This window comes from Drosophila miranda, chromosome XR, assembly GCF_003369915.1.
Source record: "Drosophila miranda strain MSH22 chromosome XR, D.miranda_PacBio2.1, whole genome shotgun sequence".
NCBI lineage: Eukaryota > Metazoa > Arthropoda > Insecta > Diptera > Drosophilidae > Drosophila > Drosophila miranda.
Genome location: NC_046674.1, coordinates 16975678 through 17002914, shown reverse-complemented (window position 1 = coordinate 17002914; position 27237 = coordinate 16975678). Strand labels below are relative to the sequence as shown.

The 27237-nt window shown below is 44.9% G+C and overlaps 10 protein-coding genes, 1 long non-coding RNA gene and 3 other non-coding genes across 24 annotated transcripts; 9 read left to right on the top strand and 5 right to left on the bottom strand.

Annotated features, from left to right (window-relative positions):
- The first annotated feature begins 36 nt into the window (after window positions 1-36).
- LOC108165575 (ras-related protein Rab-34) lies at window positions 37-1364 on the top strand. Its single transcript, XM_017301648.2, has 6 exons — window positions 37-458; window positions 520-621; window positions 681-745; window positions 797-930; window positions 992-1217; window positions 1273-1364. Exons 1-6 carry the CDS (start codon window positions 181-183, stop codon window positions 1329-1331), a joined length of 864 nt encoding a protein of 287 aa, XP_017157137.1. The 5' UTR covers window positions 37-180; the 3' UTR covers window positions 1332-1364.
- Window positions 1365-1794: 430 nt separating this feature from the next.
- LOC108151542 (60S ribosomal protein L23a) lies at window positions 1795-3259 on the top strand. The gene is made up of 3 exons (XM_017280202.2): window positions 1795-1903; window positions 2277-2656; window positions 2722-3259. The coding sequence occupies exons 1-3, from the start codon at window positions 1873-1875 to the stop codon at window positions 3109-3111; spliced, it is 801 nt and encodes a 266-aa protein (XP_017135691.1). The 5' UTR covers window positions 1795-1872; the 3' UTR covers window positions 3112-3259.
- Window positions 3260-3448: 189 nt separating this feature from the next.
- On the top strand, window positions 3449-4199 carry LOC108151544. 2 transcript variants are annotated; one of them, XR_001774735.2, is made up of 3 exons: window positions 3452-3679; window positions 3875-3912; window positions 4097-4199. It is a non-coding gene; the product is annotated as an uncharacterized LOC108151544 (long non-coding RNA). The 2 variants fall into 2 exon arrangements; XR_001774734.2 differs by having other exon boundaries at window positions 3449-3679; window positions 3875-4199.
- Window positions 3482-3576, top strand: LOC117186858. Its single transcript, XR_004471731.1, has one exon. It is a non-coding gene; the product is annotated as a small nucleolar RNA Me28S-Am2634 (small nucleolar RNA).
- On the top strand, window positions 3707-3802 carry LOC117186855. The gene has a single exon (XR_004471728.1). It is a non-coding gene; the product is annotated as a small nucleolar RNA Me28S-Am2634 (small nucleolar RNA).
- LOC117186856 lies at window positions 3938-4033 on the top strand. Its single transcript, XR_004471729.1, has one exon. It is a non-coding gene; the product is annotated as a small nucleolar RNA Me28S-Am2634 (small nucleolar RNA).
- LOC108151541 (telomere length and silencing protein 1 homolog) lies at window positions 4168-5292 on the bottom strand. Its single transcript, XM_017280201.2, has 3 exons — window positions 5075-5292; window positions 4409-5022; window positions 4168-4350 (listed from the first exon to the last, which is right to left on the bottom strand). The coding sequence occupies exons 1-3, from the start codon at window positions 5194-5196 to the stop codon at window positions 4196-4198; spliced, it is 891 nt and encodes a 296-aa protein (XP_017135690.1). The 5' UTR covers window positions 5197-5292; the 3' UTR covers window positions 4168-4195.
- A 353-nt stretch (window positions 5293-5645) lies between these two features.
- Window positions 5646-17531, top strand: LOC108151540 (serine/arginine repetitive matrix protein 2). Of its 7 annotated transcripts, none has more exons than XM_033387052.1 (11): window positions 5646-5805; window positions 5893-6200; window positions 6844-6944; window positions 8563-9307; window positions 9410-9787; window positions 9863-9925; window positions 11235-11397; window positions 12941-13011; window positions 13072-16131; window positions 16199-16408; window positions 16971-17531. In XM_033387052.1, the coding sequence occupies exons 2-11, from the start codon at window positions 5962-5964 to the stop codon at window positions 17149-17151; spliced, it is 5211 nt and encodes a 1736-aa protein (XP_033242943.1). In that variant the 5' UTR covers window positions 5646-5805; window positions 5893-5961; the 3' UTR covers window positions 17152-17531. The 7 variants fall into 7 exon arrangements, with proteins under 7 accessions (XP_033242943.1, XP_017135686.1, XP_017135687.1 ...); XM_017280197.2 differs by lacking the exon at window positions 8563-9307 and having other exon boundaries at window positions 5649-5805; window positions 6844-6945; window positions 13072-14902; window positions 15938-16131; XM_017280198.2 differs by lacking the exons at window positions 8563-9307; window positions 16971-17531 and adding an exon at window positions 16517-16812 and having other exon boundaries at window positions 5649-5805; window positions 6844-6945; window positions 13072-14902; window positions 15938-16131.
- Window positions 17532-17879: 348 nt separating this feature from the next.
- LOC108151543 (peroxisomal membrane protein 2) lies at window positions 17880-18882 on the bottom strand. Its single transcript, XM_017280204.2, has 4 exons — window positions 18758-18882; window positions 18536-18641; window positions 18197-18455; window positions 17880-18140 (listed from the first exon to the last, which is right to left on the bottom strand). Exons 2-4 carry the CDS (start codon window positions 18622-18624, stop codon window positions 17916-17918), a joined length of 573 nt encoding a protein of 190 aa, XP_017135693.1. The 5' UTR covers window positions 18625-18641; window positions 18758-18882; the 3' UTR covers window positions 17880-17915.
- Window positions 18883-19164: 282 nt separating this feature from the next.
- On the top strand, window positions 19165-20562 carry LOC108151918 (vacuolar protein sorting-associated protein VTA1 homolog). The gene is made up of 4 exons (XM_017280835.2): window positions 19165-19356; window positions 19417-19478; window positions 19555-19705; window positions 19767-20562. The coding sequence occupies exons 1-4, from the start codon at window positions 19247-19249 to the stop codon at window positions 20404-20406; spliced, it is 963 nt and encodes a 320-aa protein (XP_017136324.1). The 5' UTR covers window positions 19165-19246; the 3' UTR covers window positions 20407-20562.
- LOC108151919 (transmembrane protein 35A) lies at window positions 20558-22969 on the bottom strand. The gene is made up of 3 exons (XM_017280836.2): window positions 22824-22969; window positions 21362-21500; window positions 20558-21300 (listed from the first exon to the last, which is right to left on the bottom strand). The coding sequence occupies exons 1-3, from the start codon at window positions 22941-22943 to the stop codon at window positions 21080-21082; spliced, it is 480 nt and encodes a 159-aa protein (XP_017136325.1). The 5' UTR covers window positions 22944-22969; the 3' UTR covers window positions 20558-21079.
- On the bottom strand, window positions 22929-24586 carry LOC108151917 (protein brother). Of its 3 annotated transcripts, none has more exons than XM_017280832.2 (4): window positions 24569-24586; window positions 23884-24513; window positions 23477-23691; window positions 22929-23016 (listed from the first exon to the last, which is right to left on the bottom strand). In XM_017280832.2, exons 2-4 carry the CDS (start codon window positions 24494-24496, stop codon window positions 22975-22977), a joined length of 870 nt encoding a protein of 289 aa, XP_017136321.1. In that variant the 5' UTR covers window positions 24497-24513; window positions 24569-24586; the 3' UTR covers window positions 22929-22974. The 3 variants fall into 3 exon arrangements, with proteins under 3 accessions (XP_017136321.1, XP_017136320.1, XP_033242940.1); XM_017280831.2 differs by having other exon boundaries at window positions 23008-23162; XM_033387049.1 differs by lacking the exons at window positions 22929-23016; window positions 23477-23691 and having other exon boundaries at window positions 23718-24513; window positions 24569-24584.
- Window positions 24587-24799: 213 nt separating this feature from the next.
- Window positions 24800-26372, top strand: LOC108151914 (proline-rich protein PRCC). The gene has a single exon (XM_017280827.2). The coding sequence runs from the start codon at window positions 24880-24882 to the stop codon at window positions 26317-26319; it is 1440 nt and encodes a 479-aa protein (XP_017136316.1). The 5' UTR covers window positions 24800-24879; the 3' UTR covers window positions 26320-26372.
- LOC108151920 (transmembrane protein 60) lies at window positions 26309-27148 on the bottom strand. 2 transcript variants are annotated; one of them, XM_017280838.2, is made up of 2 exons: window positions 27051-27148; window positions 26309-26825 (listed from the first exon to the last, which is right to left on the bottom strand). In XM_017280838.2, the coding sequence occupies exon 2, from the start codon at window positions 26774-26776 to the stop codon at window positions 26381-26383; it is 396 nt and encodes a 131-aa protein (XP_017136327.1). In that variant the 5' UTR covers window positions 26777-26825; window positions 27051-27148; the 3' UTR covers window positions 26309-26380. The 2 variants fall into 2 exon arrangements, with proteins under 2 accessions (XP_017136327.1, XP_017136326.1); XM_017280837.2 differs by having other exon boundaries at window positions 26890-27121.
- Window positions 27149-27237: the final 89 nt, after the last annotated feature.

The window sequence follows — 27237 nt, the reverse complement described above, 5'->3', positions numbered from 1 at the left end:
GCCTGGTTTTAGTTGCTCTTATCAGACACCTGTATTTACAATTCAAAACACAGCTCGGAGTGTAAGATAGCCCCGAGTACCTTGAGCATATCATAGCGACCAAGTTCAAGCCGCCCCCGCTGACAACAACGACGACCAAGTTTGTGGTTTTGTGGCGCAGTCGATGACGCCGACTTTCGGATGTCGACGCGTTGTTTAGTTGAAATAGAAACGTTAACAATGCCTCATCTACTACGGCAATTGCCCGTTTCTCCCACGGCCACAATGCACGATACACGGACAACACTGCGAAACCTTCCTCCGGCCTACAGTCCCGCACAGACGCCACATAGCCGGGAGAAGGATTTTGCCCCACAGGTGCGCTATCATTTGGAGCTGCCACGCAAGCCAAAGTTCCGGCCCTGCAAGGTCATCTTTGTAGGCGACTGCTCCGTTGGCAAAACGGCCATAGCCAATCGGTGAGAGCAGGATCAGACCATCCCGTAGAAGATGATAATCGTTCGGTTCGTTCTTCCTTAGCTTCTGCTATGACAAGTTTCAATCCAATTACAAGGCAACAATTGGTGTGGACTTTGAGCTGGAGAACTTTAATATACTTGGCCACAATTACAGCCTGGAGATGTACGTGTGGTGTACTCTGCCTTCCTCTTTCTTTATTTATATTTTTGCTTGGTTTCCAGGTGGGATACGGCCGGACAAGAGCGCTTCAAGTGTATTGCTGGCGCCTATTATCGCAATGCAAGAGGTATGTACTGAAAAGTATCATATATTGATTCTTAGAACTAATATCCTTCAGTGATTGTCGTGACCTATGACATGTCGAGACGCGATACCCTGGATTCGGCCAAGAAATGGCTTGCCAGCGCACTGAACTACAATACAAGCCAGAGACCATTGGTCTTTCTAGTGGGCACAAAGGCAGATCTCTTGGTGAGAGAACTACATTTCTATGTAAAATTATAGATAAATAATAATCACATTCACCTCGAAGACAAAGGAGGAATTCATGCGTATGGAGCGCTTGGCGGGCAACGCAGCCGCAGAAATTCAGGCGGAGTATTGGTCCGTATCGGCGCGTTCCGGCTTTAAGGTGACGGAGCTGTTCCAACGGCTAGCTGCATTGGCCTTTGAGGAGGCAGTGAAGCAGCAGCTAGGATCCCTCAAAGGCACAACACAGGAACAGGCGACGCTGGCATCTGTGAAATCGCAAACATTTGGTAATATTTTTTATTGAAGTCACAAGTCATTGGCCTTACGAAAATGTTCTTGCAGATTTACGCAGCTATTTCAGTAGTCGCTTTTCAAGACAAAAAAGTGGATGTGCTTGCTAGCCTTCACAATTTTAAGTTAAGGAGCCAATAAATAAAAGATATTTGAAGAAAAACTGTTGTTTGTGGATAGCCTTGCCATTCATTTTAACAGCACGATCGTTTTGGTGCTGTTGCGCGCACAAACGTAATGTGCTGTAAAGCACTATCTTGAGGGCTGTTGCGCGCACAAACGTAATGTGCTGTAAAGTGCTATCTTGAGTGTCATTGCACACATTAACGTAATGTGCTGTAAAGCGCTATCTTCAGTGCTGTTGCGCGCACAAACGTAATGTGTTGTCTCGTTTTCTTCGACTTCAAGTTATTTATTTGGGAGCTATGCTTCTAATTTTGTATAGCAACTTTTAGCAAAGAGATATTTGGCTTATTCTAATTAATAAAAAAGTTTGGTATGTAAAAGCGCTATCTTGAGTGCTGTTAGGCGCAACATTCAGTGCTGTCAAGTGCAAATATTTAGTGGTCTGGCCACTCTACTGTCACATTACGCTTCCGCTTTTTGACAACTGCCCCTCGGTTGTTCTTTTCATTTCTTTTTCTCGTAGAAATGCCACCCAAAAAGCCAACTGAGAAATCCGGTAAGGATTTTTCATATAAAAATCAGCTAAAAATGTGTGGATTTATCACCAAAGCAATGCTAAAGCATGGACTATAATCAGAAATAAAGAAATTGCATTAAATCACGAATTTAAGGCAGAAAATAGTTTAAATGTATTCGCCACGTGCGGTGTGGCTGCGTCCAACCACGGCTAACAATATGCGAGCTTGCCCAGTGCTACAATCAAGCCGATTTTTTTTTACCATTATTTTCAAGTGAAATTCCCAGTTGAAATTTAATATAGACCACGACGACGCTTGCTTCGGTGGTGATAGATCAGGCTTAACCTAACTTTGTGTGTATCACATTCCGTGATGTTTACTAATCAATATGATTTGGTGTTCCGCTTGCAGCCAAGCCTGGCGATAAGAAGCCAGAGCAGAAGAAGGCTGCGGCCCCGGCTGCTGCCAAGAAGGAGGCACCAGCTGCTGCCAAGCCCGCGGCTGCTGCTCCCAAGAAGGCGGCTGCTCCTGCCAAGAAGCCAGCTACCGCTGCTGTCAAGAAGCCCACAGCCGTGAAGAAGGTGGCAACCAAGGCCAAGCCAAAGGTCAAGGATGCCAAGAAGAAGCTGGTTGCAGGCAAGAAGCCACATTCGGTGCTGGCCAAGCTCTCGGCTAAGGCTCGCGCTGCCGCTAAGGCTAAGAAGGCAGTCAAGGTTGGTGCTAAGCCCGCCAAGGGCACTGCTAAGGCCAAGGCTGTTGCTCTGCTGAACGCCAAGAAGGTCCAGAAGAAGGTGAGTTCGCTGTGAACAATTTTCCCTACTCTTGGCTAATCCCTGCTTGTCCCTGAATCGTGTAGATCATCAAGGGCGCTTTCGGTACCCGCACTCGCAAGGTCCGCACCAACGTGCACTTCCGTCGTCCCACGACCTTGAAGCTGCCCCGTAACCCCAAGTACCCCAGGAAGTCGGTGCCCACCAGGAACCGCATGGATGCTTACAATATCATCAAGTACCCCTTGACCACAGAAGCAGCCATGAAGAAGATTGAGGACAACAACACCCTGGTCTTCCTCACGCACCTGCGCGCCAACAAGAACCACGTGCGTGCTGCGGTCCGCAAGCTCTATGACATCAAGGTGGCCAAGGTGAACGTTCTGATCAGACCCGATGGTCAGAAGAAGGCTTATGTGCGCCTGGCGCGTGACTACGATGCTCTGGATATTGCCAACAAGATCGGCATCATATAGACAAGCAAAGTGTGGGGAACGTGCGTCGCATTCTACATTTCTATATAGAATTCTTTCTATAAACAACATAATAACTAAGCTGACAGAGCGCGAGGATGAACGTTTCTAAGTTGTCGACTGGGTATAATAAAAACCACTCAAAAAGAAACCATTAACTTGCTTGATTCTGGGTGGGTTTTCTTCTTTTTTTAGCGATTATTTTCAGAATTCATCCAAGAGCCACATCATTAAAGGTAAGTTTGCATAAGCTAAAACATACCATTTTTAACAATCTAATTTCTTTACAGATTCTTTGCTTATGAGCGAAAAAGATGGACCACCAGCATAAAAGGTAATTACTAAGGATATGCGATTTTAGAAACAGATTATATATTTTTTTTTCTGATGATTTTTCGTAGGAATCTCACTGAGCTTCAGTCATTCGTTGCTTTGAAATCAATTTATCTTTCTGATTATACCAATAGTTATACCAAATTGCTTTTATTCATGTACCCATCTAATCAAAATATTCTCCATATTTGTTTCAGTTGTCCCAAAATGGAGCCTTGGAGGTCATCGTTTCCCGAAGGTGTGTAGAATTTATTATCCTATACAAATTTGTATCTTGTGATGATTTTCGAGTAGGAATCTCACTGAGCTTCAGTCATTCGTTGCTATGAAATTAACTTTATCTCTTACTGATTATATTATTTGTAATACGAAACTGAAACTAAATTGTTCTTTGTAAATCCCATCTAATCAAAATTTTCTCTACATATTACAGATTACCCATATGTGGTTGCTTGGAATATTTCCCAAAAGGTGTGTAGAGTTCATGATCCTGTTAATTAGTATATTGTGATGATTTTTTGAGTAGGAATCTCATTGAGCTTCAGTCATTCGTTGCTTTGAAATAAGTTTGTCTCTTACTGATATGTTTAGTGAATTATTTAAAGACCCTGCGAGAAATCTGATGACTAATCAATGCTGTTTTCTCTTTTTTCAGATGGTGGAACACGCACCACTTCTATTCCTATATAAATATAGTTGTAGTTAATTTGACAATAAAACAAGCTATTTTCTTATAATTAAAACCATTGAACTTTTAATATCTGCGGAACTGTTTCCTAAACTTGTCATAATGATAGTCGTCGGTCGCACGCTTCACACCATTGGGACCTGTGTGGTTCTGTGCTGTTTTTTTGCCCTCCCTTTCCTCCCGTTTGCGTCTTCGCTGTTCGCTGTTCTCCTCGATATTGACTGCATTTAATAAAACGAGATGTACATAAGATATGGGATGAGAAAGGGTCGTACTTACATCGATTGTGTTGCATAAAGTTGACAGCCATGTTCGTGGGCACAAACTGTGACGGCCCGTCCTTCTTGTTCTTGGCATCCTGCAGCAGTTTCTGTTTTGCATCCTCCGTGGCCTCTATATTGCAGATCTTGGCCTGAATGCCCAGGTCTACTTCAGGAATGCCGTTTAACATTTGATTGGACAACATCTCCTCGGATCTGTGCGTGGACGATTGCCGCAAGTGGTCAGGCAGTGCATATAGTGCCGCGTCTTCGGGTGTTAGATATTTATTCACATCACCGTCGTCATTGTCTGCGGCATCTGTGCCACCACCCTTTCGCTTCTGCAGCTCTAGCTCAATATATTTCATCATCTCCTCGTCTTCATCGCGTTTGTTCGTCTCAGCAGAGAACTGTGTGCCAATGCCCACATCGTAAGGATCCTCGGCTTCCTTCATTTTGCCAGATTTCAATGTGGCCATGTTGACCAGGCCCCCAGATTTCACATTGAAGGGATCCTTTATGGCCAACTCCTCCTCCGGAGCGATTTTCTTGCCAAGGGCCAGACCCACAAGGCTGACACCATTTGGACGATGACGCAGACGTTGGCGTTCCTTAATATCGTCCAGCGTTAGCCTGTGGAGAAATTGCCATTAAAAATGAAAGCATTTTCGCTGATTTTACTCACTTTTCCTCCTTTTCCTCGTCATCGGAGTTCTTGCGTTGTCGCAGATTTTTGCGTGAGGACTTCTTGAAGAAGACCTTTGTCGTCGCGCCCTCAGTCTTCGTTTCATCAGCCGCATCGCTCATTCTTTTATTTGTTTATGGTTTTATTTTTATGAAAATGCGATTTGTTTATTTTCTTGGACGTCGCGTGCGCGATAATCGCTACCAATATATCGAGTTGATATGTTTAGTTATCGATAGTATAGTTGCAGCATATAATATTGATATTTGCTCCATATTTAAGGGATTTTTACGGGTATATCCCAGATCAGCAAAATTTTCCATCGTCCGAATTAAAGATGATATTCGTATGCAAAATTAAAATGCATGCCGTATTTCAATCGATGATTCATTAATCGGATAAAGTTATATGGGCAGAGCTGGGGCACCTATCTAGCTAGTAATATTCGGAATATCAAAAACGAGGAGTATGTATGATGGTCCTCGGATAATTCGTCAGTATATTAACGGTATATTTTAAAAATGAGACGGTATATTTCCGAGGGTCAGACGGGGTATATGTTATCGATAAGACCGTGCAGCATTGCAGTGCATTCCATATATCGAAAAAAAGCGGCATCTATCAAAGGAATTTCGCAAAGAATAATTTTTATTTTTTGTGCCGCAAGTTGTAGAAAATAGTTAATAAAGCCGGAACGTATTTCCGAATGTGTTGCAGTGAACAAAAGAGAGGTTTGTAGCTGTTTCAATAGACTGTGTGCCTCAACGTCATTGCCAACATTGCAACCAAAATCGATTTTGTCTTTTTGCGAACTGCAGTATTGGTGGACCACTAAGTACCCCCCTCGAGGACATTGATGCACTGATAAATAGCTACCCGGAGGCATCATGTACAACGGAATTGGCTTGACAACCGCCCGCGGCTCCGGTACCAACGGACATGTGCAGCGCAATTGTGCATTCGTCCGGCCGGGCAAAAAGGACAAGGACTATCGCAGCGAAGATGACATCAAAAAGTTGGACGCCCAGCTGAATCGTCCGCCAAACAAGGAAATTCTTGACCATGACCGCAAGCGCAAGATCGAAGTCAAGTGCTTGGAATTCGAGGAGATACTCGAGAAGCAGGGGTAAGATGATCCATATTCCATGTAAGGGCCTTGTAAATGCAATCCCTAGTTATATAATGCCGGTGACCCCAACGCATTTACTGCGCTGCAAGCGACCAACCTACCGCCGCTGGTGGTGCTGCTACTTCTGTTTATGTGTCCGCTGCTTCCTCTGTATATTTTCTCTGTTTACGGATTGCGCCTGGTAGCAGCGTCGACGTCTCGTTTTTCTCGCCACGAGCGCGCATACGCACTCGCGCAACCACCAACCCCTACCATGCGTCACATATGAGCACTGCGGCGCTCTTCCGGTGACCGCTCCGACACCCTACCCAAGGCCTGGGCCTGGGCCTGGCACTGGCCTGCCCTGGTGGTGAAAAAAGTGCATTTCAGTTGTAGAGATTATTTCAATAGAAGACATCCGCGTGTCGCGTGCCGCACGGACAAAAGTTTCAAACAATCTGAGAACTCCCATTAAAGTTTAATTTTTAATGTAGTGCAGCCTCTAATATAAGTGAAATCATACCCAAAAGCCTTGTTATTCATCGAACAATTCTGCCAATCTATCAATCTGGGTGTAAGGTATTCTCCAAGGTACTTTTTTAAGAATTTAAACACGTGAAATGTTTCTGAATAATAACGTATTGGTTTATGATCCAAACAGACGCACACCGGAGGACATCAAATCGCAAGTGGACTCGTTCCGTCAGAAGTTGTTGGGCCAAGGGAAGACAGATGCTCCAAAGGATGAATTTGGACGCGTAGCGTGAGTAGTATATCCATTCAGGCTTATGTAATTTAAACAAAAAGTGGGCCTAGTTGACAAATCAATAAACGGTTAAACAAAACGCGTGCCACAATCTCGGCCAGCTACAGCTGTAGGCCCCCCCAGCCAGGCAACGTGCGCCCCGCCATTGCGCCGCTGGGTGGTGCGCACAGCATGTGGCCGGCCGCCCACCACATGAGCAACTCAACCCTGCTGCTGGGACATGCTGGCCAATCGGCTTCGAGGAGTGGTATAGAGAAAAGGCTGCTGCAAAGATTTTGGGGATGCGCACTCCCGTTTTCAGTCACTTCGAGTCTTCCAAAGCCAAAGCAACATGGCTGCACCGCTCAGGAATAATTAAATACCAATTAAAATAGATAAATATTATTAAATGAATAAATAATAAGACAAGCAACCAAGTGTCCTTGGGCAAGAACACAAGGACAAGGGGTCCCATGCAATGGCAATGCTGCAGAGAGGCCGCCACAGGGTGCCCGAAAAGATCCCGAAATTTTCACTCCAAGCTCTGGAAAAATCAATAAAAATAATCAGCCACCCACAAGCCGCCGTCTGGCCGGAGATGCAGCCATAGGCAAAAACCAAAATATAAAATATACAATAGAGACACTAAACTGGGGAACCCCCTCCTATGCCCTGAGGCAGCCCTTCAAGTGCAACGAAAATACAATAAAAAGGAGAACAAAATGCAGCAACTAAAAGGCAGCCAGATGGTGGTGGTGGTGGTGTCGTCTTCCACCCCTAAAGCAGCAGTGCAACCCACTGTCACTGGTGTTCATGCCCAGCCGTGGATTAAGGGCTCAAGTCGTTGGATGTCGTTGTGTGTGTACTATTCTAGTGGTTGTTGCAAGTGTTAGGTGGAGCCCCATTACAATATGGTGTTAAGGCAGCGGCGATAGCAGCGAAGAGACAGAGCACAGCCACAGGCCACACTGATGCCAAACTAAATGCAACAAATCACTAAATAAGTCTTCCAAACCTAGCCAGTAATTAATTAGTCGTCTAAGTCGTGAAGTGGAGTCAAGAAGTGCGCAGAGAGCCAACAGTTGCGGCAAACGGAGTAAACCAACAAGGCATAAAATTCGTATGCGAATCGTTTTATAATATTAAGGCTAATCCAATGTCTCCTACAAATTACCCGACGTCTTCCATAACGATAAGCAACAACAAAAAATATATTAAACTTGCATTCGGATAATGCGGGGCATAATGTAGTCAAATCAAACGAATGTGAAGCCAAACCAATGCTAATCCATCGTCTTCCAATAACCGATGAAAAGTTATATATTTTTGTACCTATACAAAGTGTTTAAAGAGTCCACTGTCTTCCAAATACATGGATTTATAAAAAAAGTAATCATATATATAAATATTAAATAAACTAAACGCGTATATGACGAATTAACATTCGGGTAAAATCCACTGTCTTCCGTAATTAAATGTGGAAATTAATATTTGAATAATCATAAAAAAGAAACTATAAAGAACTATTTTTTTCAAATTTTATAAACATTAAAAAAAGTTAAAATATAAATAAAATATATAAAAACAAAAATTGAACTAACAACAAACCCAAAATGCTCTCCTCGGAAATCTACACCAATACGACCACCTCCACGGCTATGTCGGCAGTGGGGATAACTTCAGCTGCTGCTGCTTCTGCTTCTGCTGCTGCCTCAGTGGCAACCACAACAACAACAACAGCCACCACTTTGCAAGTGGTGAAAGCGAGAAAACGCCGCAAGCGTCGGAAACGCGCAGGTCACGCAATTGGTGCCGCCTCCACCACCACCACCATCACAGCTGCTGCCGCCACAGCCAGCCACCTCGGCAGTCCCCACACCCACACACACCCCCAGGCAGGAAGCGTTTCCCTACCGACAGCAAACGGTGGCAGGAAGTGTAAGGCCCAATACTTCCAGCACGACAATCGGGAGTACTTGGCAAAGTACGAGAGCTTTCAACTCACGGCGCACCACACGGCATCGGGCGCAGCTGCGCTGAACTATGCGGCGGTGGCGAAAAAGTTCAAGCCCTTGCGGCCGGCGTTAGCAAGCGGCGCCAAGAAAACCAGGCGACCAGGAATGCCCAGAAAGTCGAACCCTGACTGCGCCTGCGCCTGCCAATCCGCAGTGACGGAGCCGGCCGCGGAACCCAGCCAGCGAACAGCTGTTGCCACGCACCAGGACTTGCCACTGTCCACGTCGCAGTGGGGAAACGGAAGCGCAAACGTGAACGCATCAAAGATCAATATCGATGGCCAGATACTGCTCGAGCTGCTGAAGCACTCCTCGAACACATTGCTGGAGACACTGCTCGGTGCTGGCAGTGCTGTGTCATCGAGGTAGCACCTTATTTGCACAGCTTTACTTAAAACCCATGATTTGAGCCTTGATAGCCTACTCTGAACTTTACTAACGCAATCTCATGTTGTTTCTTATTGCAGTGCTCGCAACACCCATCAGATAGCCGAGGCACAGCAGCAAAAGAACGCAAGGCTGCGCGAGGCCTTCAACATATCCAGCTACTTTGTGGAGGGCAGCAGCTTCGACAACGATCGCAAAGCAAAAGAGGATCTGGCCAAAAGCGTGGCTCTACAAAAGGAACTGGACGCACAGCGCGAAAGCCTGGCAGCGGCGGCAGCGGCTGCAGCAGCTGCTGCAGGCAAGGACAAGGAGACGGGCAAGCGATATGCTCTGGTCCGTACCCCATCCCGAGAGCGAGATCGGGATGGAGAGGGCCATGTTGCCGCCGCCAGTGGCGATGAGCGCGAGCATGTCTCAAAGTCGGACAAGAAGAAGCGCAAGAAGCGCGCCAGAGAAAGGTAAGGGATGGAGATTATCCAAAAAAAAGATGATACTAAATGGCAGGTTTTCCCTTTTTCTGTTCTGTTCCTTAGCTCTGCCAGTCCTGAGCGCAAAAAGGACAAGAAAAAGAAGTCAAAGAAGCACAAGAAAGAGAGGTAAGCAATAGACTGAAGCCCAGATCCTGCAGATCCTGCGGCCTTCAAACAGTTGTAGCTCTCTGTGTTAGTTTTGTCGTTTCTTTCGTTGCTCCTTGGTTGGACTCTACAGTCATGAACTTTTTCGGTTTATCCTTTAATCCTTATCGTACATAGTCCATAGTAAACTGTAAACAATTTGTGCCTAGAGCGTGACAAAAAAAAAAACATAAAACCAAAGAATCTTTTGTAACTATCAAACTATCAAATTGCTTAATACATTTTGTGTTTTTCGTCTCTACTCCTTCTTTTACATTGCATTTGAAACCACAAAAGGGACTCATATGAGAAAGAAAGTAAAAAAAAGCGAAAAGTTATGTACAAATGAAATACACACTTAGTTATAAACGAGATCCTACACTTAAACACACACACACACACAACCACACACAGAACCATAAGAACCAATTAAATCAATCCAATCAATGAAGTGAAATTAAATGAAAATGAAATGTGTTTCAAATGCGCCTCTCTGCAATATATACTACTTTCGATATCCTAACATTTGCCAAGACAATCTTTTATTTGAATCTGTGTGCAGCGGGGAGTGAGTAGATTTATCAGGGATCTGATTTACTATTGATGTATGTATGATGGGTCGACTAATAGCTAACAACACGATTCCCACTCTAACACACAAACCATATCATACCATCCAATCCATACTAATCTCCAATCCCACACAATCTTTGCATCATTCACATTTTCCCAAAAAAAAAAAAAAAAACTGCCCGGCGGTAAGTAATAATTCGATTCTACAATTCTTAACAAAACTTTAGTTGACAAAAGAACAACCTCTGCATTGCGAACAAACAAGAACAAAAAAGAAAACTAGAATACAATATTATACATTACAAAAATATGATACGATACGATACCATAAAGTCTAAGAGGTCTATCTCTATCTCTCTCTCTGTTAAGGAATGCAAAGAAATATTTTTGTGTGTCGCAACAATTAAAAGCCAATTACTTTCTCATCTTTCTTTCTATTATTATGATTACCTTCTTTAATGTTAAGACAATGCAATTTGAGCAGTTTTCGATGAAGGTAAAGCACTAAACCACAAGTAAAACCTATTTCTTAACATTTGCTGCTAAAAACCAGTATCTTGGAGCTGTGCTGTGTGCACCGGTTCCCCCATAACGCCTCGTCCAAATAAATGTGTGTTGTAGCCAGCACAAAATGTCACTATCAAAGAAAAACACACACTCCCACCACCAACCCAGGAGATCTACTAATCCCCTGTCCCCACTACGATTCTACTTGCAGTAAGTCCAAAAAGAAGAAGTCCCGCAAGCGCAAGCACAGCGCCAGTTTCACCGACAAGGAAACCGACAAGGACAGTGACGAGGAGGCGGCGGGCAGCAGCGATGAGGAGCGCGAACGCGATCGTGAGCTAAAGAGCGCACGCAAGAAAGCCAAGAAGGACAAGGTATGCATAAGCTCCGTATGAGGATACCCACTAACATCAAAAAGAGCTAGCGGAGAGCGAAGAGCGAAGAGAACTGTGGAAAGAAGCGCGTGCATGTGTCACTGTGATTCACAGAATATACAATATATCCCATACATTAATATACTACCTGTCTATCTCATGAACACTTCTAATGAACTCTTACCTCTAACGCTGTTTCTCCAACTATTTCTCCATTCAAAATCAAATTAAACCCATTAATGATGTAACATATATTTATACCGACTAATCAAGCAATCATTACTTCTGACTCACCACCAAAAAAAAAAAATATTAATAATACAATCCAAATGGAAGTACTGGCCTCTCTCTCTATACAATATATTTATTAAAATATTTATTACCTGTATATGATGATAACTCTTGTTTGACTTTTCGTTTCGTTGTTTCAATTGTTCACCAAAATATTAAACATGCGCCATTTCTTCTCTTGCTTATTTACTTCTTTTTCCACCAAAATGAAACATTCAATAATAACGATTGACAAAAAATAACCACTCAGTGCTTACTGAACTATATAAATCCTGCATACAAAACGTTAACATTGTATATCCTATAAATACTAAAGCATACAACTTAATTAGTAATCGAACAAAGAAAAATACAAATCAGAAATATCACCCAAAATATTTTCGAAAGGTAAAAAGGCTTCAAACGCATTCACAATCTAGTATAACCCTATGATTTATTTTATCAATGGATTCTCTTTCTTTTCCTTTTCGTTCCAATTATTGCTAGACGAAAATTATTTGAGAGGGGCTATCCTCATAACGATCTAATGCAGCGGTGAGCTTGCACTTCCTTCCTATTGCGCCGAGATTTATTCTTCGACAAAGCGAAAAGTGAACAACATGCTTTGCGCGTTGAGTTTGAGACTCGCTCCCGAGAATGCAAAAACGAAATACACACCGTGTGCGAAACGCTACTGCCAAACTCCAAAAGAGTGCCCGCCCACCGCTGATTTAATCCAATATGTTCTAAATACTATTCATATTTAACTTCGAAATTTCAAGACTATGGATGGCCTCTGTTTTTTTTTTTTGTATTTAATATTAATTCGTAGCTTGTGTTTTTTTTTTAACCAAAAATCCAAATCCAATAAGTTTAAGTAAATTTTGAAGAAACGAAAAAGAAATTTATATTTTGTTTATAAAAACCCTTGGCGCTTCATTGATATAGGATAGCTTTCAATGGCTCTCTTGTAGTTTTGTAAGTACTTTCATTTGACTGTTTTCCTTAAGATACTAATACTCCAACAATCATATGATAACTAGTGTGAAGTGATAAATGTTGATAAATGATAAATGAACAAGAATACATTTGTACAAATTCAAGAAAAAAGAGCGAAAATGTTTTGCACCAAACCGAAACTTCATATGTCTATCATGCGCCATAATGAATGATCGTTCGATCTTTTAAATATATATTGCTAAAAGTTAGACTCTTAGCAAGATCGAATACCAAGCGAACGATTATTAATGATCTTATCTTTTCTATTATGCAGAAAAAGCGCGACAAGAAGCTGAAAAAGAAGTCACGTGCCCGTGCCAGCTCCTCGGACTCGGAGCCCTCCAAGTATGTTGAAAAAGGTGCTAACATATCACTTTAAACTAATTTGAACATTTTATTTTTCAGCTCACCGTCGCGTAATGAACGCAAAGGCAAGAAGTCGGGCAAATCCCGCGATCCAACAGCTACCAAAGCTGAAGACAATGGCACATCGCGGGAGAATCCCTTCCGGAGCAGGTCCCGCGAACGTCGCAGGGAATTAAAGCGGCCCAACGAATCATCGGCCGACGGTCGAAGGGACAAGCGCGAGCGTAGCGATAGTCGCAGTCGACGTCCCAAGTCCAATGAACGGGGGGCAACCACCCGTACTCCACCTCGCAAAGAGCCGGAAAGAAAGCGCGAAAGTTCTAAGGAGAGACTTCGATCAAAAGAAAGGCAACGATCAAAAGAAAGACAGCGATCAAAGGAAAGACTTCGTTCGAAGGAAAGACAACGCTCGAAAGAAAGACAGCGATCAAAGGAACGACCAAAATCGAAGGAGAGACAGAGGTCGAGGGAAAGACAGCGATCGAAGGAGAGGCTCCGCTCCAAAGAAAGACAGCGTTCAAAGGAAAGGCCACGCTCTAAAGAGAGGCAAAAGTCTAAGGATAGACAGAGATCTAAGGATAGGCAGAGGTCAAAAGAGAGACAGAGGTCAAAGGAGAGGCAGCGATCAAAGGCGAGACTTTATTCGAAAGAAAGACTGCGATCCAAGGAGAGGGCGCGATCAAAGGATAAACCAGTAGTTGAAATCAAGCGCGACAGATCAAAGGATCGACAGCGATCAAAGGAGAGGAAACGATCGGTGGATAAGGCACCCTCGAAGGAGCGAGATATGTCCAAAGGTCGACAAAGATCAAAGGAGAGACAGCGCTCAAAAGAAAGACGACGTTCTAAGGATCGCGGTCAACAATCGAATGAGAAAAAGCGTTCCAAGGAGCGACAACGATCAAAAGACCGTCAACGATCCAAGGAGCGACAGGGAGTGCCAAACCTAGCCGTCTCTAAGGAACGTACCCGGCGCCAGAGATCGCCATCGACCTCGGCCAAAAATTCAACCGATAATCGCAAGCCTACTCGCAGTTCTAGATCACTTTCCCGTTCCCGCAAGCAGCAGTCGCCGGCCGCAGTTGTCGGGAGCAGCCGACGCAGTCATTCCCCAGAGGTTCCACCCAAGAAGGCTGCGCCACCGGCATTCAATCCCTTTAAGGCTGCAGAAGACACTGTCAACGATATACTGGGCACCAAGTCGGTGATTGTGGAACTGGAAAAGACCAAGCGCAAGCGGGCAGTCTCCAGCTCTAGCTCGGCATCGGGTAGCTCCAGTAGCAGCTCGTCTGCATCCCGGACACCTTCGCCCAAGCCCAAGCCTGGCAAACTGCGACGACGCAGCAAAACACCCGATCCGATCAAGAAGGAGAGGAGCCCCAAGCGAGATCGTCGTACCCCGCGCCAGACCAGCGTGAAGCGTGAACGGTCAAGCACTCCACAAAAGCCCAAGCCAAAGGGAAAGGCGACCACACCCAGTCCGAAGCCAGCAAAGCGACGCTCGCACAGCTCAAGCTCTTCGGAACTGCGCTACTCGCCAGCAGAACGACATCCAGAGCGCTATCAGGACATCATACAAGACAAGAAGCGGCCATCGAAGGCACGCGACCTTTCCACAACGAAGCCCGCGCCCGTGGTGCGCCTGAGGGCCCAGAGCGATGACGGCAGCGATGCCGATGCGAGTGGCTCCAATGTGGATGCAGCAGCACTTGACGAGTTCCAGCAGAGCAAGCAAGAGCGCGAGGAACTGCAGGAGCTGCGTATGCTGGAGCAGCTCAAGTCGGGGATCGCCGCCAAGGCAAAGCAGAAGATCAAGACTATGGAGAAGAACGGGGACGCGAGCAAGGATTCTGCCAAGGAGGGCAGTGAAGTAAGTGGCAACGAACTGGTGACGGCTACTAAACGTAATTCGCTAAGTGAATTCCTTGTTGCTAACAATGTAACAGCTTTGATTAACCCATTGACAACGACAACGACTACGACAACACCCCCGCCACTCATGGCTGTGATCCTACCGCAGGCACAGCCACATCCGCAGCTACAGGAGCAGAAGCCGCAGCAGCAGCATCAGTCTGTAGAGGAGCCAAACCAAAAAAGAGACGACACCACGACGCCGCCTATTTGCAAAGCGCCCCAAGTGGCTGCCAATGGCGACGTTAAAAGTCCACCAGCAACGAACATGATAACTAAGATCCATCAAAGGCCTCCACAGCAGCAGCAGCAGCAGCAGCACCAGCACCACCAGCAGTCGCATCAACACCAGCATCCACACCAGCAACAGCATTCGCACCCACACCAGACGAAGCGAATCTTTCACAACCGAACGCTGAACAATAACCCTAACAGTAGACATAATACTAACAACAACAACAGCAACAACAACATTCATGCATGTGGTGGTGGTGTCCCTCATTCCAATAGCAATCCCGGTATGCTGCCGTTCCTGGCCGGCACGCCGGGCACCTACAACCGCACAACGAACCGCCTTAATCACGGTCCGCTGCTGACGGCCACCCATTACAATATATGCAAGAACCATCAGAACAGCATGCAACAGCAAGCTCTGCTCGGTCGACGCGACCACCAGCAGCAGCATCTGGCGCATGGTCTTGTCTATAACCCTAGTCTCTTCGGCCTTGGGCAGCAGCAGGCTTTACTGGCCGCTGGCGGCCAGCATCATGGACGTCATGCCGTTGGGGGCCTTTTGGGCCTGGGCGGTGGTGGCGGACCTGCTGCGGGCCTGGCCTTGCTTAGTCATCCCCAGCATGCGAGGACCGGTAGCATTAGTTTCAACGCGGCTGCAGCGGCTGCGGCCGTGGCAGCCAATAGTATAAGCTATCATCATCATCACCAGCAACAGAAACCGAAAATTTTAATAAAACCATTCAAACTTCTGGATCCACAGCCCTTAGTTGCGGCACTCGCCGACAGCAGTCTGGTAGACGCCATCGTCTCCAAGGTGTCCACGGCCACTGTGGCTGCAGCGGAGAGTGCAGCTCGTCGAAGTCGGAGCCGTTCACGCCGAAGCAGTCACAGCCGCAGCAATCGGCACACGAGTGGCAGTCATCACCATCATCACTCCAGTAGTCGCTCAAGATCGTAAGTGTCCCCCTCTCTGTTGTTTTTTGGCACACAATGAATTTACACTCTTTTTCTTTCCCCACAGACGCTCCAGCTCCAGCAGCAGTGCCAGCGGCTCGCGCAGTTCTAGGTCCCGCTCTGGCTCGCAATCATCTCGTTCCAGCTGCTCATCCCAAAGCAGCTCGGGCAGCTCCTCCAGCAGCGGCTCAGGCACATCACAGTCTGGCTCACGTTCCCCATCTATACCACGGCGTCGGGGCTCACCCAGCTTTCTAGACAGACGTCGCATTACGAGGTAGTTGAGATGAAAATAGCACGAAATTTGTTATAGAATCCCTTTTGATTTTTTGATATTTTTTTATATTAATATATTATTTTAATTGATTTACTTAATTTCCCGTAGCCGTCGGCCGCCGCCCAGCACCAGACGCTAGTTGGTTTCCATTGAACTTTGTGTTGCATTGATTTCCCAATTTGTTTAAACACGGCACCTGATTTTATTTAATTGATCTTGATTATTCTTTTTTTCAGCTGACTCAGGAACTACTTATAGTTTGATTTTCAAATTTATTTCTTCCTTTCAATGCAATACATATACTTGTGTGTGCTTGTAAAATTTTTTTTCTGATTATTTCTTGTATTTAGCGCAAGATCCATTGATTTTGTGGAACACACGCCAATAAAACATGTCATCTCTTACATCTTATTGTTTCCTAGGACATAATTTCTATAATTTATTTTTAGCGTATTTTTATTGTGTTGATTACAATTTTCAGTTGGTGAGTTATCAGCATAGTAGTCCCCTAATCTCAGTTGAGGAAATACCTGCTTTAATATATCCCGATCTATATTCACAGTGCTCGCAAGCGACCCATTCCCTACCACCACAAGGCAGCCGGTGGCACTGAGGGGGGTGCTGCTGAGGCAGAGGAGGCCTCCAGCTGCTGCTCGAGCTGCTTCAGTCGGGCCAGCACACCGGCCACGCCCATCTGCACTCCGCTGCGGAACAGTCGGAGCCCCTCGATGGCCGCCTTTTGAGTGTTAACCGATTCGCTGCGCAAAATGTGCGGCGAGTCGTGAGCGAAGGAACACCTAGTGTATCGCACTAGTCAGACTTTTAGTCGAAAAGGAACTCCTAGTGAATCGCACTAGTCAGACTCATAGTCGCCACATGCACCATACTCCTGAAACCACTAGGATAAGATAGTTGTTATGCCGAAGGACATTTGTTTTACACGCATTTCCCCGACACTTAGTTAGATATTTAATTTCGCAGTCATGTGCCCGGAATTTACTAGCGAAATTATATAGTAGCCACGATATTATGCCAATAATACTCGTTTATAAGCCTCTAATCGAATTATTTGCTAATTTTAAGCTGAGTTTTAAATAAATATATTATTTGTTGCCATCTCGAATGATCTGTGTAAATGTATACGTTTATTTTTTGCACGTAAAAGATACAAAAATTAAGGGCTTTACTATATCCAGGCGATAAGGCTGTCTGTGCCAGTAGCTATTGCTTATCTTAAGCCCACACACGAATCGCGCAAACGTACCGACTCGCAATAGTTTTTGCAATCTAGAGCAATATTCCTTTCTTCGTTTAAACGCAACGAAGATAAAGCCAATCGTAATCTAGTTTGTAATCTGAATATTAAATTAAAGCAACAGCCAGTGCAAGACGTGGAAGTCAAATAAAACTTTCGACTTTGTAAACACGGTTGAAAGTAACTTAATCATAAAAAAAGCTAAAGCAACATTAATATAGTTGAAAAGTCTTGGGGTCCCCACTGGAATGTTTATTTCGACTTGTCAGCAGCCTGCTTATTCGCGAAGCGACGACGCTTCTTGGCAATGTAAACTACCCAAATGAAGGAAATTATGGCCATACTAATGGAACGGAACATGGGCGGCACATAGGCAAAGTTCAGGTACACAAACAAGGACAAGTACTGCCAGTTGGCCTTCAGCAGGGGCAAATACAGTTTTTCGACACTCTTAACAGCGGTGCCGTGGGAGTTGCCCTGCAAAATATCAGGTGTTATGAAGAAAACCGCCTTAAAGAATGATGAGTACGCACCTCGAACAGTGTCAAGAAGTAAAGCGAAAGCGCCTGGTAGATGGGGGCGTAGACTAGTCGTTCAGACAAGAACAAAAAGAACTTCCTGAAGCGCAAGTCATGACTGAACAGACGCTCCACGGTCTGGTAGAAGTAGTGGGGGACACTTCCACCGAAGAGCAGGCCAAACAGTCCATACGCGAAGGCGCTGTTCTGGTTCAATTTCTTGGCTCCGGCCAGACGCTGCGAGGTCACATTGGCCGAGGTGGCCAAAATACACCTGAAACATGTCGACCCCGTTAGACGTCAAGTGCTTTATGGTTTACGGGCGGGTGGGAGGGTGATAAGCGTTGTACTCACGCCGTTATGGACTTCGTGCGAACCGGATGATTGAAAAGTTGTTCCAGATAAGTGCCAATGAGCGAAAAAAGTGGCTTCGAGAGGGACATCTTGCTATTGCTTATGTCTGTAATTGAGAATGAAGTCGTTCCATATAATGCAGATTTCGCGGGCTAAAGTGCAAAGTGCAACTCGAAGAGCTGATAACAAAAATAACCGGTTTAAGACCCCAGCCGAAATTACCCAAGGAGACCAAAGTGGTGGAGCGTAACTAATCGACTGTCAATCCACGATAAGCACCTGTGGATTTTTTATTAGCATTAATTATTTTAATAAAACTGTAGGAACTATCGCATAGTGTCCAATCGATGAGAAAAGTTCTAGGAAACATCGATACCTATCGATATCGATCCAATAAAAGCAAGTATTTAACATAAACCAGTCAAGTAGAAAATAAGTTCACTAATTGGATAAAATTGTGTTGGCAAGGCTGAGAGATCTATCTAGCTAGTAATATTCGACGGAATATCAAAAAAGAGGAATATGTACAATAGAACTTGAATTCGTCAGTACATTTACGGTATATTTTTAAATTGAGACGATATATTTTGGTATATTTTTAAGGTATATATATTGTCAGTATATTTGATCGATCCACAGTCACATCCACTGTAACTAAATAACTTTACTTGTACGATCCTTTGTTTAATTGTCTGCTCTGCTAAAATTGCGATGGAGTTTCCACCATGTCCTCCTTCGCTAAAGTCCATTCAGCACTTCCTGAAGCTGGCCCAGGAGCACGACAATCGCGACATTGTGATCGCCTACTGGGCAAGAATTTAGTGAGTACCTTTGTTTTTTTTTTTACTAAACGAATATTAATTGTTTCATCTACTGTGCAGTGCCCTGCAAGTAGGCCTAAAGGCCTCCACGCAAACCGGGGAGGAGACAAAGCTTCTGCTGGGTAAGCAAAAACACAAATACGCAAATTGCAATTATGACTCATCCGTATTTGTTTTGGATTTCCCTACGGCTCGCAGCTATTATGGATTGGTTGGAGCTCATGAAGAAGCAGCATGCCGACAACGAGGCCTTGACGCACGAAGTGCCTGCCCAGGCACACATCGAAAACTATGCTCTGAAATTGTTTCTTTACGCCGATAAGCAGGACCGTGAGGAGAACTTTGGCAAGTGAGTTTCAAGTCCTACATAATTGACCCCGGTTACGGAAAATAACGTTCTCCGTTTTCAGAAATGTAGTAAAGGCCTTCTACTCCAGCGGTGTGCTCTATGATATACTGCAAACCTTTGGGGAACTGAGCGAGGAGGCAATGCAAAATCGCAAGTACGCCAAATGGAAAGCCGCCTACATACACAACTGCCTGAAGAACGGCGAGACACCCATACCCGGTCCCCTGCCCGATGACGACGACGAAGCTGAATTTGCTGAAGACAATCTATCCCCTGGAGGTAGTGGCGGTAATGGCGGGGCTAGTAGCTCTGCAATCACGCCACCCGAAAATGAAGCCGCAGCCTTCCAGCCCGAACCGGTGCAACCGCCCACTCCGTCGTCACCGACATCCAATATAACGCCTCCCACTGCCGAGGAGGTGCTTAATAATCCGAACAAATTGCCCAGTCCCCCGGTCGATGAGGAAAAGCCAGGAGGTTTTGAGCCATACGTGCCCACAGCGCAGCCAAATCCGGCCATCGCTGCCACCATTTACCAGCCCATTGTACCGGCTGTTGGCGTACACATCACTCCAGATCAGATGATCACAGCGCAGAAGTATTGCAAATACGCGGGCAGTGCCCTCAACTACGACGACGTGACTACGGCCATTGAAAACCTGCAGAAGGCATTGAAGCTGCTCAGCACTGGCTCCGAGTAAGAGGACCCTCACATAAATAGATGTAATGCACTGATGTTATAGCTTAGAGCACGCACTCTTGACCAGTATAATACCCATAACTATAATCTCCACTGAAATTGTGAGTTGCTAATTAATTACAAATACATTTAAAACGACTGACGTTGGAAAATTTAATTTTAAATATGAGTTGTTCAAATTTATTAAAATTGTTTCTAAAAGGATGGCGCCGCCATTGAATGCGCCGTAATTTCAATTATATTTCGACTATATTGGCTGCCGTGCCCGAGACGAAGTTGGAGTTTGAGTGCGAGTACAACTTGATTTTGATTTGATTTATGCTTGAATGTGTAACTAGTCGTCTCGTCTGGTCTTTGTCATTGTCTTTATAATGTAGCTCTACTATTACTCATATAGTTATTAGTTAATATCGTTTTCCATTCTATATATATAATATTTCTGCATATGATAATTGTTTGGCACCAAAGTGAAACATGAACATGAATTTCGATTTCCCTAGAATGATGATGTGAATGAATTTCTAACCCGAAGATTGTGCGCCAATCGTTTTAGAATCCAACTTAAAGTGCTACAAAAAAAGCTGTTTACAGGTGTGTGGCAATGAATGTGTGGATTGGATCAATGAATCAGTGAATGACTATGATACTATGATTGCTATAATCGCTGGCAGCCTCTAATCTTGCTTGACGCCGTTCGCTGGTGCTTGAGTGGCCGCCGCCATTTCATCCTGCAGGCGGGCTGTCTGATACCAAACCACCAGTCGGCCTCCCAGCATGAAGGTGAACACCAGCGCCGGTCCAGAGCGCTCGAACGGGTCACTGACCATCCAGTGCTGGTAGATTCCCAGCAGCATCAGCACCAGCAGCGTTACATTGGCTACGTTCTTGACTTTATCTGTGGTAAAAACACAAGTATTAGTGAGGTATTCTCTAGTGTCATTCTTTGCTCTACTTACGATAGGGAATCAGCGCCATGGCCAGTCCGCAAACGATCTCCAAAATGCCAATTGTGCGTCGATACCATTTCGAGGGTATTTTCACTCCAAAAAGGGCAGTAAGTGGAAATACTTTCGCATACTTAACGTACTCTGTGCGCTGAAATTGGGAGGGAAATAGAATATGAGCATGGGGATATAATTAATCATTCCTAGAACCGAACCCCTCAGTGGCATATATTTCGACCAGCCCAGCAGAAGGCAGTGCAGCATGTTTATTTTTAAATGAAAACAAACTTTTCTTTTTGTCAAATTTTTATAGAAACATGTGTGCTTGTAAATATGTATGATTGTGTTTTATTTGGCATCGGCTGTCCCCCCAAGCCAAGTGTTTGTGGTAATACGAAGGTAATTACACGTTTGGGAATTGCCACAGAGATTCTTCAGACGAAAATATTTCTAAATTAACATACCCTACCAAACAAAATGATAAAAGACATGAGAAATGAAAGTAAAATGGCGCGAGACCAATGCAATGCCAAATCGAAAACATTCGTATAAAAACAAATGCATGATATACAAACATATTTAAGTATATATGAGTAAAATCCGAATATATGTACATATGTACGTACCTAAATTTGATTTGGGAGTGAACGTCATTTGGGGTAGTTCTGAGGCATTGTTTGCATTGTGGCATGCAAAGAATTTAGTAATGAAAATTATAACTATGGGGGTGGGGCTTACTTTTTTTCAGAAGGTAAAAAGTTCTAAGGCATTGTCTGAGGCATTGTTTGCATTGTGGCATGCAAAGAATTTAGTAATGAAAATTATAACTATGGGGGTGGGGCTTACTTTTTTACAGAAGGTAAACAAATAAAAATAAGCAACAACTGCTATACCATAAATCTTTCAGAAGTCTATGATTTATATATGTACATTATTGTATACATAGCAAGGTGAGAATTGTTATTATTGAAAATATTCACAGAGATTTTGCATTTCCTCAAACCTCTAAATTCCAAAAATTCAAATATTATTCGGCCTCCATGAGTGAAATCTGCCAAATATCTTTCTCATTAGGCGTTACGCTTAGATCTTCACTCAAACCACAAAGCTATTTGGATAATAAAATCATATATTTTCAGATTTCTTGAAATATCTTTGAAGAACATTGTGTTTATGAAAATTTGAATGCCAAAGTTTGGCATTGATTTGGGTCGAGTTCAATGCCCATTAGACAGTCATAATCGTATTTATAAGTAGAATTCTATTATGAGTTTCTTCTCAGTGCATTTCCATTTATATAAGAGCTCTTTTAGAGACATAGGAATACACTTTATAGTGCATCGCTTGATCTGGAGTAGGGCCAGTGGAAGTACATCCACATATAATGAAAAATCGATGAGCCGCAGCGCACATGCCGCCTAAGGGAAATGGAACCCCAACCCCTGAAGACCGTTAGAATCGATTTTCCACTCACCAAATCCTTGTAGAGATCCTTGCTGATGGCTGGCGTCAGCTTCAGGGTTCCGACAAATATGAAAAACAGTCCGAGCAGTACGGAGAGGCTCTTCAGCACAATCGTGTTGGATGTGGGCATCTTGTGCGGTCTGCTTCTGCTCTCCAACGATTTATCGGTAAACACCCTTGGTGGATGGTATGGCTTTTCCTATCTTTAATATATTTATATAGGTATGTATCCCGAATATATATTATTCACAAGGGGGACAGGGCAGCAAGTGTGGGGCGCGCGCGCACCTCTCGAAGGGGTTGGGGGGCGTAGTTCACTGGGATCCCATATACTCGTACAAACAGCACCCTAAAAAAATACACCGGTCGCTAAATTTAGCCCACGTCGCAGCTTTTTCGTGCCGAACGGAAAAGTACAACAGCAACAGCAATTTCAAGCAGAAATTTGAATGTTTTGCAAACCGCTTTTTGTAGTATGTATAATTTTATGAATTCCTTTTCTGCGGCGTTCCTGAGCGTTTTCTCGGCTGCTGTTCCTCGTCCAAACGGCACGGCGCGCTCGCGTTCGAAAAGAGACTGAGGCGCGGACCAGTTGCAAAGTTTATTTCGGCAGCATCCGAAGCAAAATGTCAGAAAATCAATATAGTACATAGATATGCTCACATGCTCGGTCGGTGCTCGCAAGTAGTAGGGCGACGCGATTCTGCCTCTCAGCAGCAGCAGCAGCAGCAGCAGCAGGGAGAACGGCAGCTGGACTGTATGTTTAGGTGGTTGGGAGGTTGGGTGGTGGCAATGGCACTGGTGGTGGTTGGTTGGAAAACTGTCGTAATTAAGGCCGAAGACCCCGGCTACCCCGACACAGTAAGAGCGACACAACCCTTAAGGAGCACAAGCAAAACAATCATTAAATGACATGAGAAATATGTATATTCAGAAGGTACTTAAATTTTTACTTAGTCTACTGGTAATGAAGGTGATTTTACAAATCGGTCATCCAACGATTTTGCTATATTGCATTTCGAAGTCAAACCCCTACCATCCCTACCATCCCATCGGTCCCCCCGGCATACCTGGTCCGCCACGCCGAATGTGGTCCTCGGGAGGCGTGTGAGGTACGGGATAGATGCGCTTCGATTCGTTCATGCGTTGGTTGTAGCTCTCGATCTGTTCCCGCAGCTGGACATCTTCCTGCAGGGCGCGCCCCTCGTCAAACTCCAGTGTGGCGACGCCGTCCAATCGATCCAGATCCACCCAGCCACGGAAGCGCACACAAACTCCGTTCATAATGAAATGAGAGCGGAGATGCACCTTTCCGCGCTCCCGCTCAAAGTCGCACTCCTGGTCCTGGGCATAGGGATTGTGGTTGGCATTGAAGTAGAGCTGGACGTTGGTGCCCGATGTGACAAAGGAGAGCTCCGCATAGCCCTTCCGGCAGTCGTTGACAAATCTCATGCGGCGCTCGTCTATGGCACGCTCCCTGTATCCAGTATAGCGAACCTCGGTCTCTCGACAAAGACGCCGGAACAGCTCATCGCTATCGTACTTTGATTTCTGATCGGGCACAACTCGGGGCATTTTGAAGATGAAGCGGGGCTTGGGTTGCTCGTACATCGCCATTGCTTCATATGGCGGAAGCATGCCCGGCATGGCAGCTGCGTCTCCTAGATTTTGATGGTGATGCATTTTCTTGTTACTGCACTCTGCAAGTAGAGAATATTGACTGAACTCTGTGGAAATATTCGTGATTATATATACCCTATAAGAGGCCCATGGCTTGGTACTTGGTTGTGTTGTGCGCTACCTGAAATGTTTTATGATTCAATTGAGCAGCTGCGGTAAGCATACGACAGGTAAATATATAAACAGGTAAACGCGTTAGATCGCAGATAATTGTGGCACTTATACATATAGTTTTAAAGAAAACAAATGGCTTAACGGCCCTTACAACAGTGCTGGTTAGCGCCACAGTAAAACTAAGTGGCAACGATTTATGTCACATCAGGTGGCAGCTCTATGCAATCAGCTGCATTTTGTATTTTGTTATTAAACTAAAAAATTAAATAAGCATGTCTCTTGTTGCTTATGCCGCCAGCAGCGATGAAGAGTCCGAGAATGAAGACGATAACATTGGGCCACAAGTGGAACTGATAAAACCGCAGTCTACGACGAATACAACAGGAACACCCGCGCTGCCCGTGAAAGAAAAGCTATTTAATGGTCATATTAGTGACGAGGATGATGACTTTGTACCACAAGAGGCGTCCTTGCAGCAGCTAAAAATCACCAGTGGTCGACTGTCGCTAGCACTACCCAAGCCAAAAGTGGCTTTTGAGGAGATTCAAGAGGAAGATGTACACGAACAGGTGACACTCCCGTTTGCCAAGCTGCCCATGCCACGCGCAGCAGCGGTAGGCAACGTCTTTATAGAGGAAAAGGACGATGAATTCCTGCACAAAAAGCCCGTGCCAATCGAGGGCGATGCGTTGGAAAAGCCTCCACCTCCACCAGTCAAAGAGCGTGTTAAGATTAGCATACCATCGCTGAGAGACTTTTCGGATGTGGACAAGGAAAAGGCAGAGAAATTAAAGAACAAAGACACCAAGCCCAACATGCCCAAAGGATGTGGACTGTTAAGTCTATTGCCACAAGCAAAGTCTGAGCGTAATTTCGCAAAATCCTCATCAGCAGAGGCTGCAAAACCTACCACGAACACCGCAACTGCTCCAAAGTCAACGAGCACAATGCCACAGCCTCGTGCTACTGCTCCAGCCTTTGTGCCGGATACAGTGAAGCACCGTCGCGCTGCCCACAATACAGAAGGAGTTGATGGCGTGAAATCATCTGCTAAGAAGCCTTTACCCAATACCCAAGGGGCTAGTGTCGCCCAAAACCAGCAAAAGAAGCCTTCAGCCGCTCTGGTGAATGTAAGCGATAGTGATGAGGATGATGACGAAGGTTCTGGGGACTTTTTCTCGCTAAACACAGAACAGAAACTTCCGGAGGTGAGCAGCAACGAAATCAGCGCCTTGGTAGCTAAGCGGGCTGCCAAAATGGTGGAGGCAAGCGGCAAATACCTGGAAGAGATGGCCGCTCGTGATGCGGCCGAGGCAGCAGAAGCAGAGGCTGCTCGACTCCAAGACGAACAGATGCAGCACGCACAAAAGCGCTATCATGAACAAAAGCTTGATCCGGAAGCCATGGATGCGTTGGTGGGCAAGAATGCCAAGCGCCGTCGAAAGGAGACTAAGGACATACAAGTGATTGATATATCTGGGTCGCAGGTGCTGCCCGACCGCGAGGAATGGATGCGCACCGCCTTGGCCTCTTCCACCACTTTTCAGCCTACGGGCGTGCTAACGGACGAAGAGCCTGTGGCCGGCACCAGACGCAAGCATCAAATCACTTACCTGGCGCACAAGGCCAAGGCCAACGAAGCCGAGCTCCAGGCAATGTGGTCAGCCAACCGGCAAACTCGACGGGCCACACAAAGCAAATATGGTTTCTGAATTTCCATTTTATTTACGAGCTAACTTAAAAAATACATTTAATGGTACACTAATCCGGGTTTTAATTCAACCAGCCCTCCCGCTTTCCGAGCCTGCTGCCTACATAGAAAATTGCGGTGCTCAGCAGCAGTATTAAAGGGGCGATGGTCACGTAGATGGGAATCTGCTGGGGATATTCCAACGTCAGGCAGATCATTACCTGCGATGTGATGGTCAGCAGCACACCGCCTATGTTCCATTTGTACAGAAGCAGCAGGTCTGTCAGGCGGTTCAGATTCCGCCACTTGCGTATGAATTTTATGATCACGTAGATGATGAGAATGCAGTCGAAGAACCACAGCGGCGTAAAGGTAACAAACCAGTTCCAGGTGGTGCGCGGATCAAGACGCAGGCATAATAGGATGAGGAAGACGAGTACTATGAACCACGTAAAGAGTGCCCGGTGTGCCAGTGTCATTTCCTCAATTTACCTCATCTTTCTTGGGTCGAAATAGTCAAGAATAGGGCTGTTGGATATATATATTCCAAAATATATATATACATATGTATATTGAAACAAATGTTGTTTACATTGTTGTATGCGGCCAGAGAAAGAGTTCTGTTGAACACCGGAAACTATCTTTCGATATCTTGATATGCCTCGATTTTAATATTCGGTTTAGATAAGAGCACTGAATTTTATCCGATACATCAAAGATTTTAACGAGACTGGCTAATTTTTAGGTACTCACTTTCATTGCATTATTTAACAAAAAAATTTCCACATAAAATAGAGTTAATTTTGCTACACGGCAACTACACAGGGATGAAATGGTAATGGAGACACCTGTCCACGAAACCAGTTGCGATACTGCCATATATCGCTCATATCGATGTAATATAAAAATCAAAAACGAATCGTGAGAATTATAATATAAT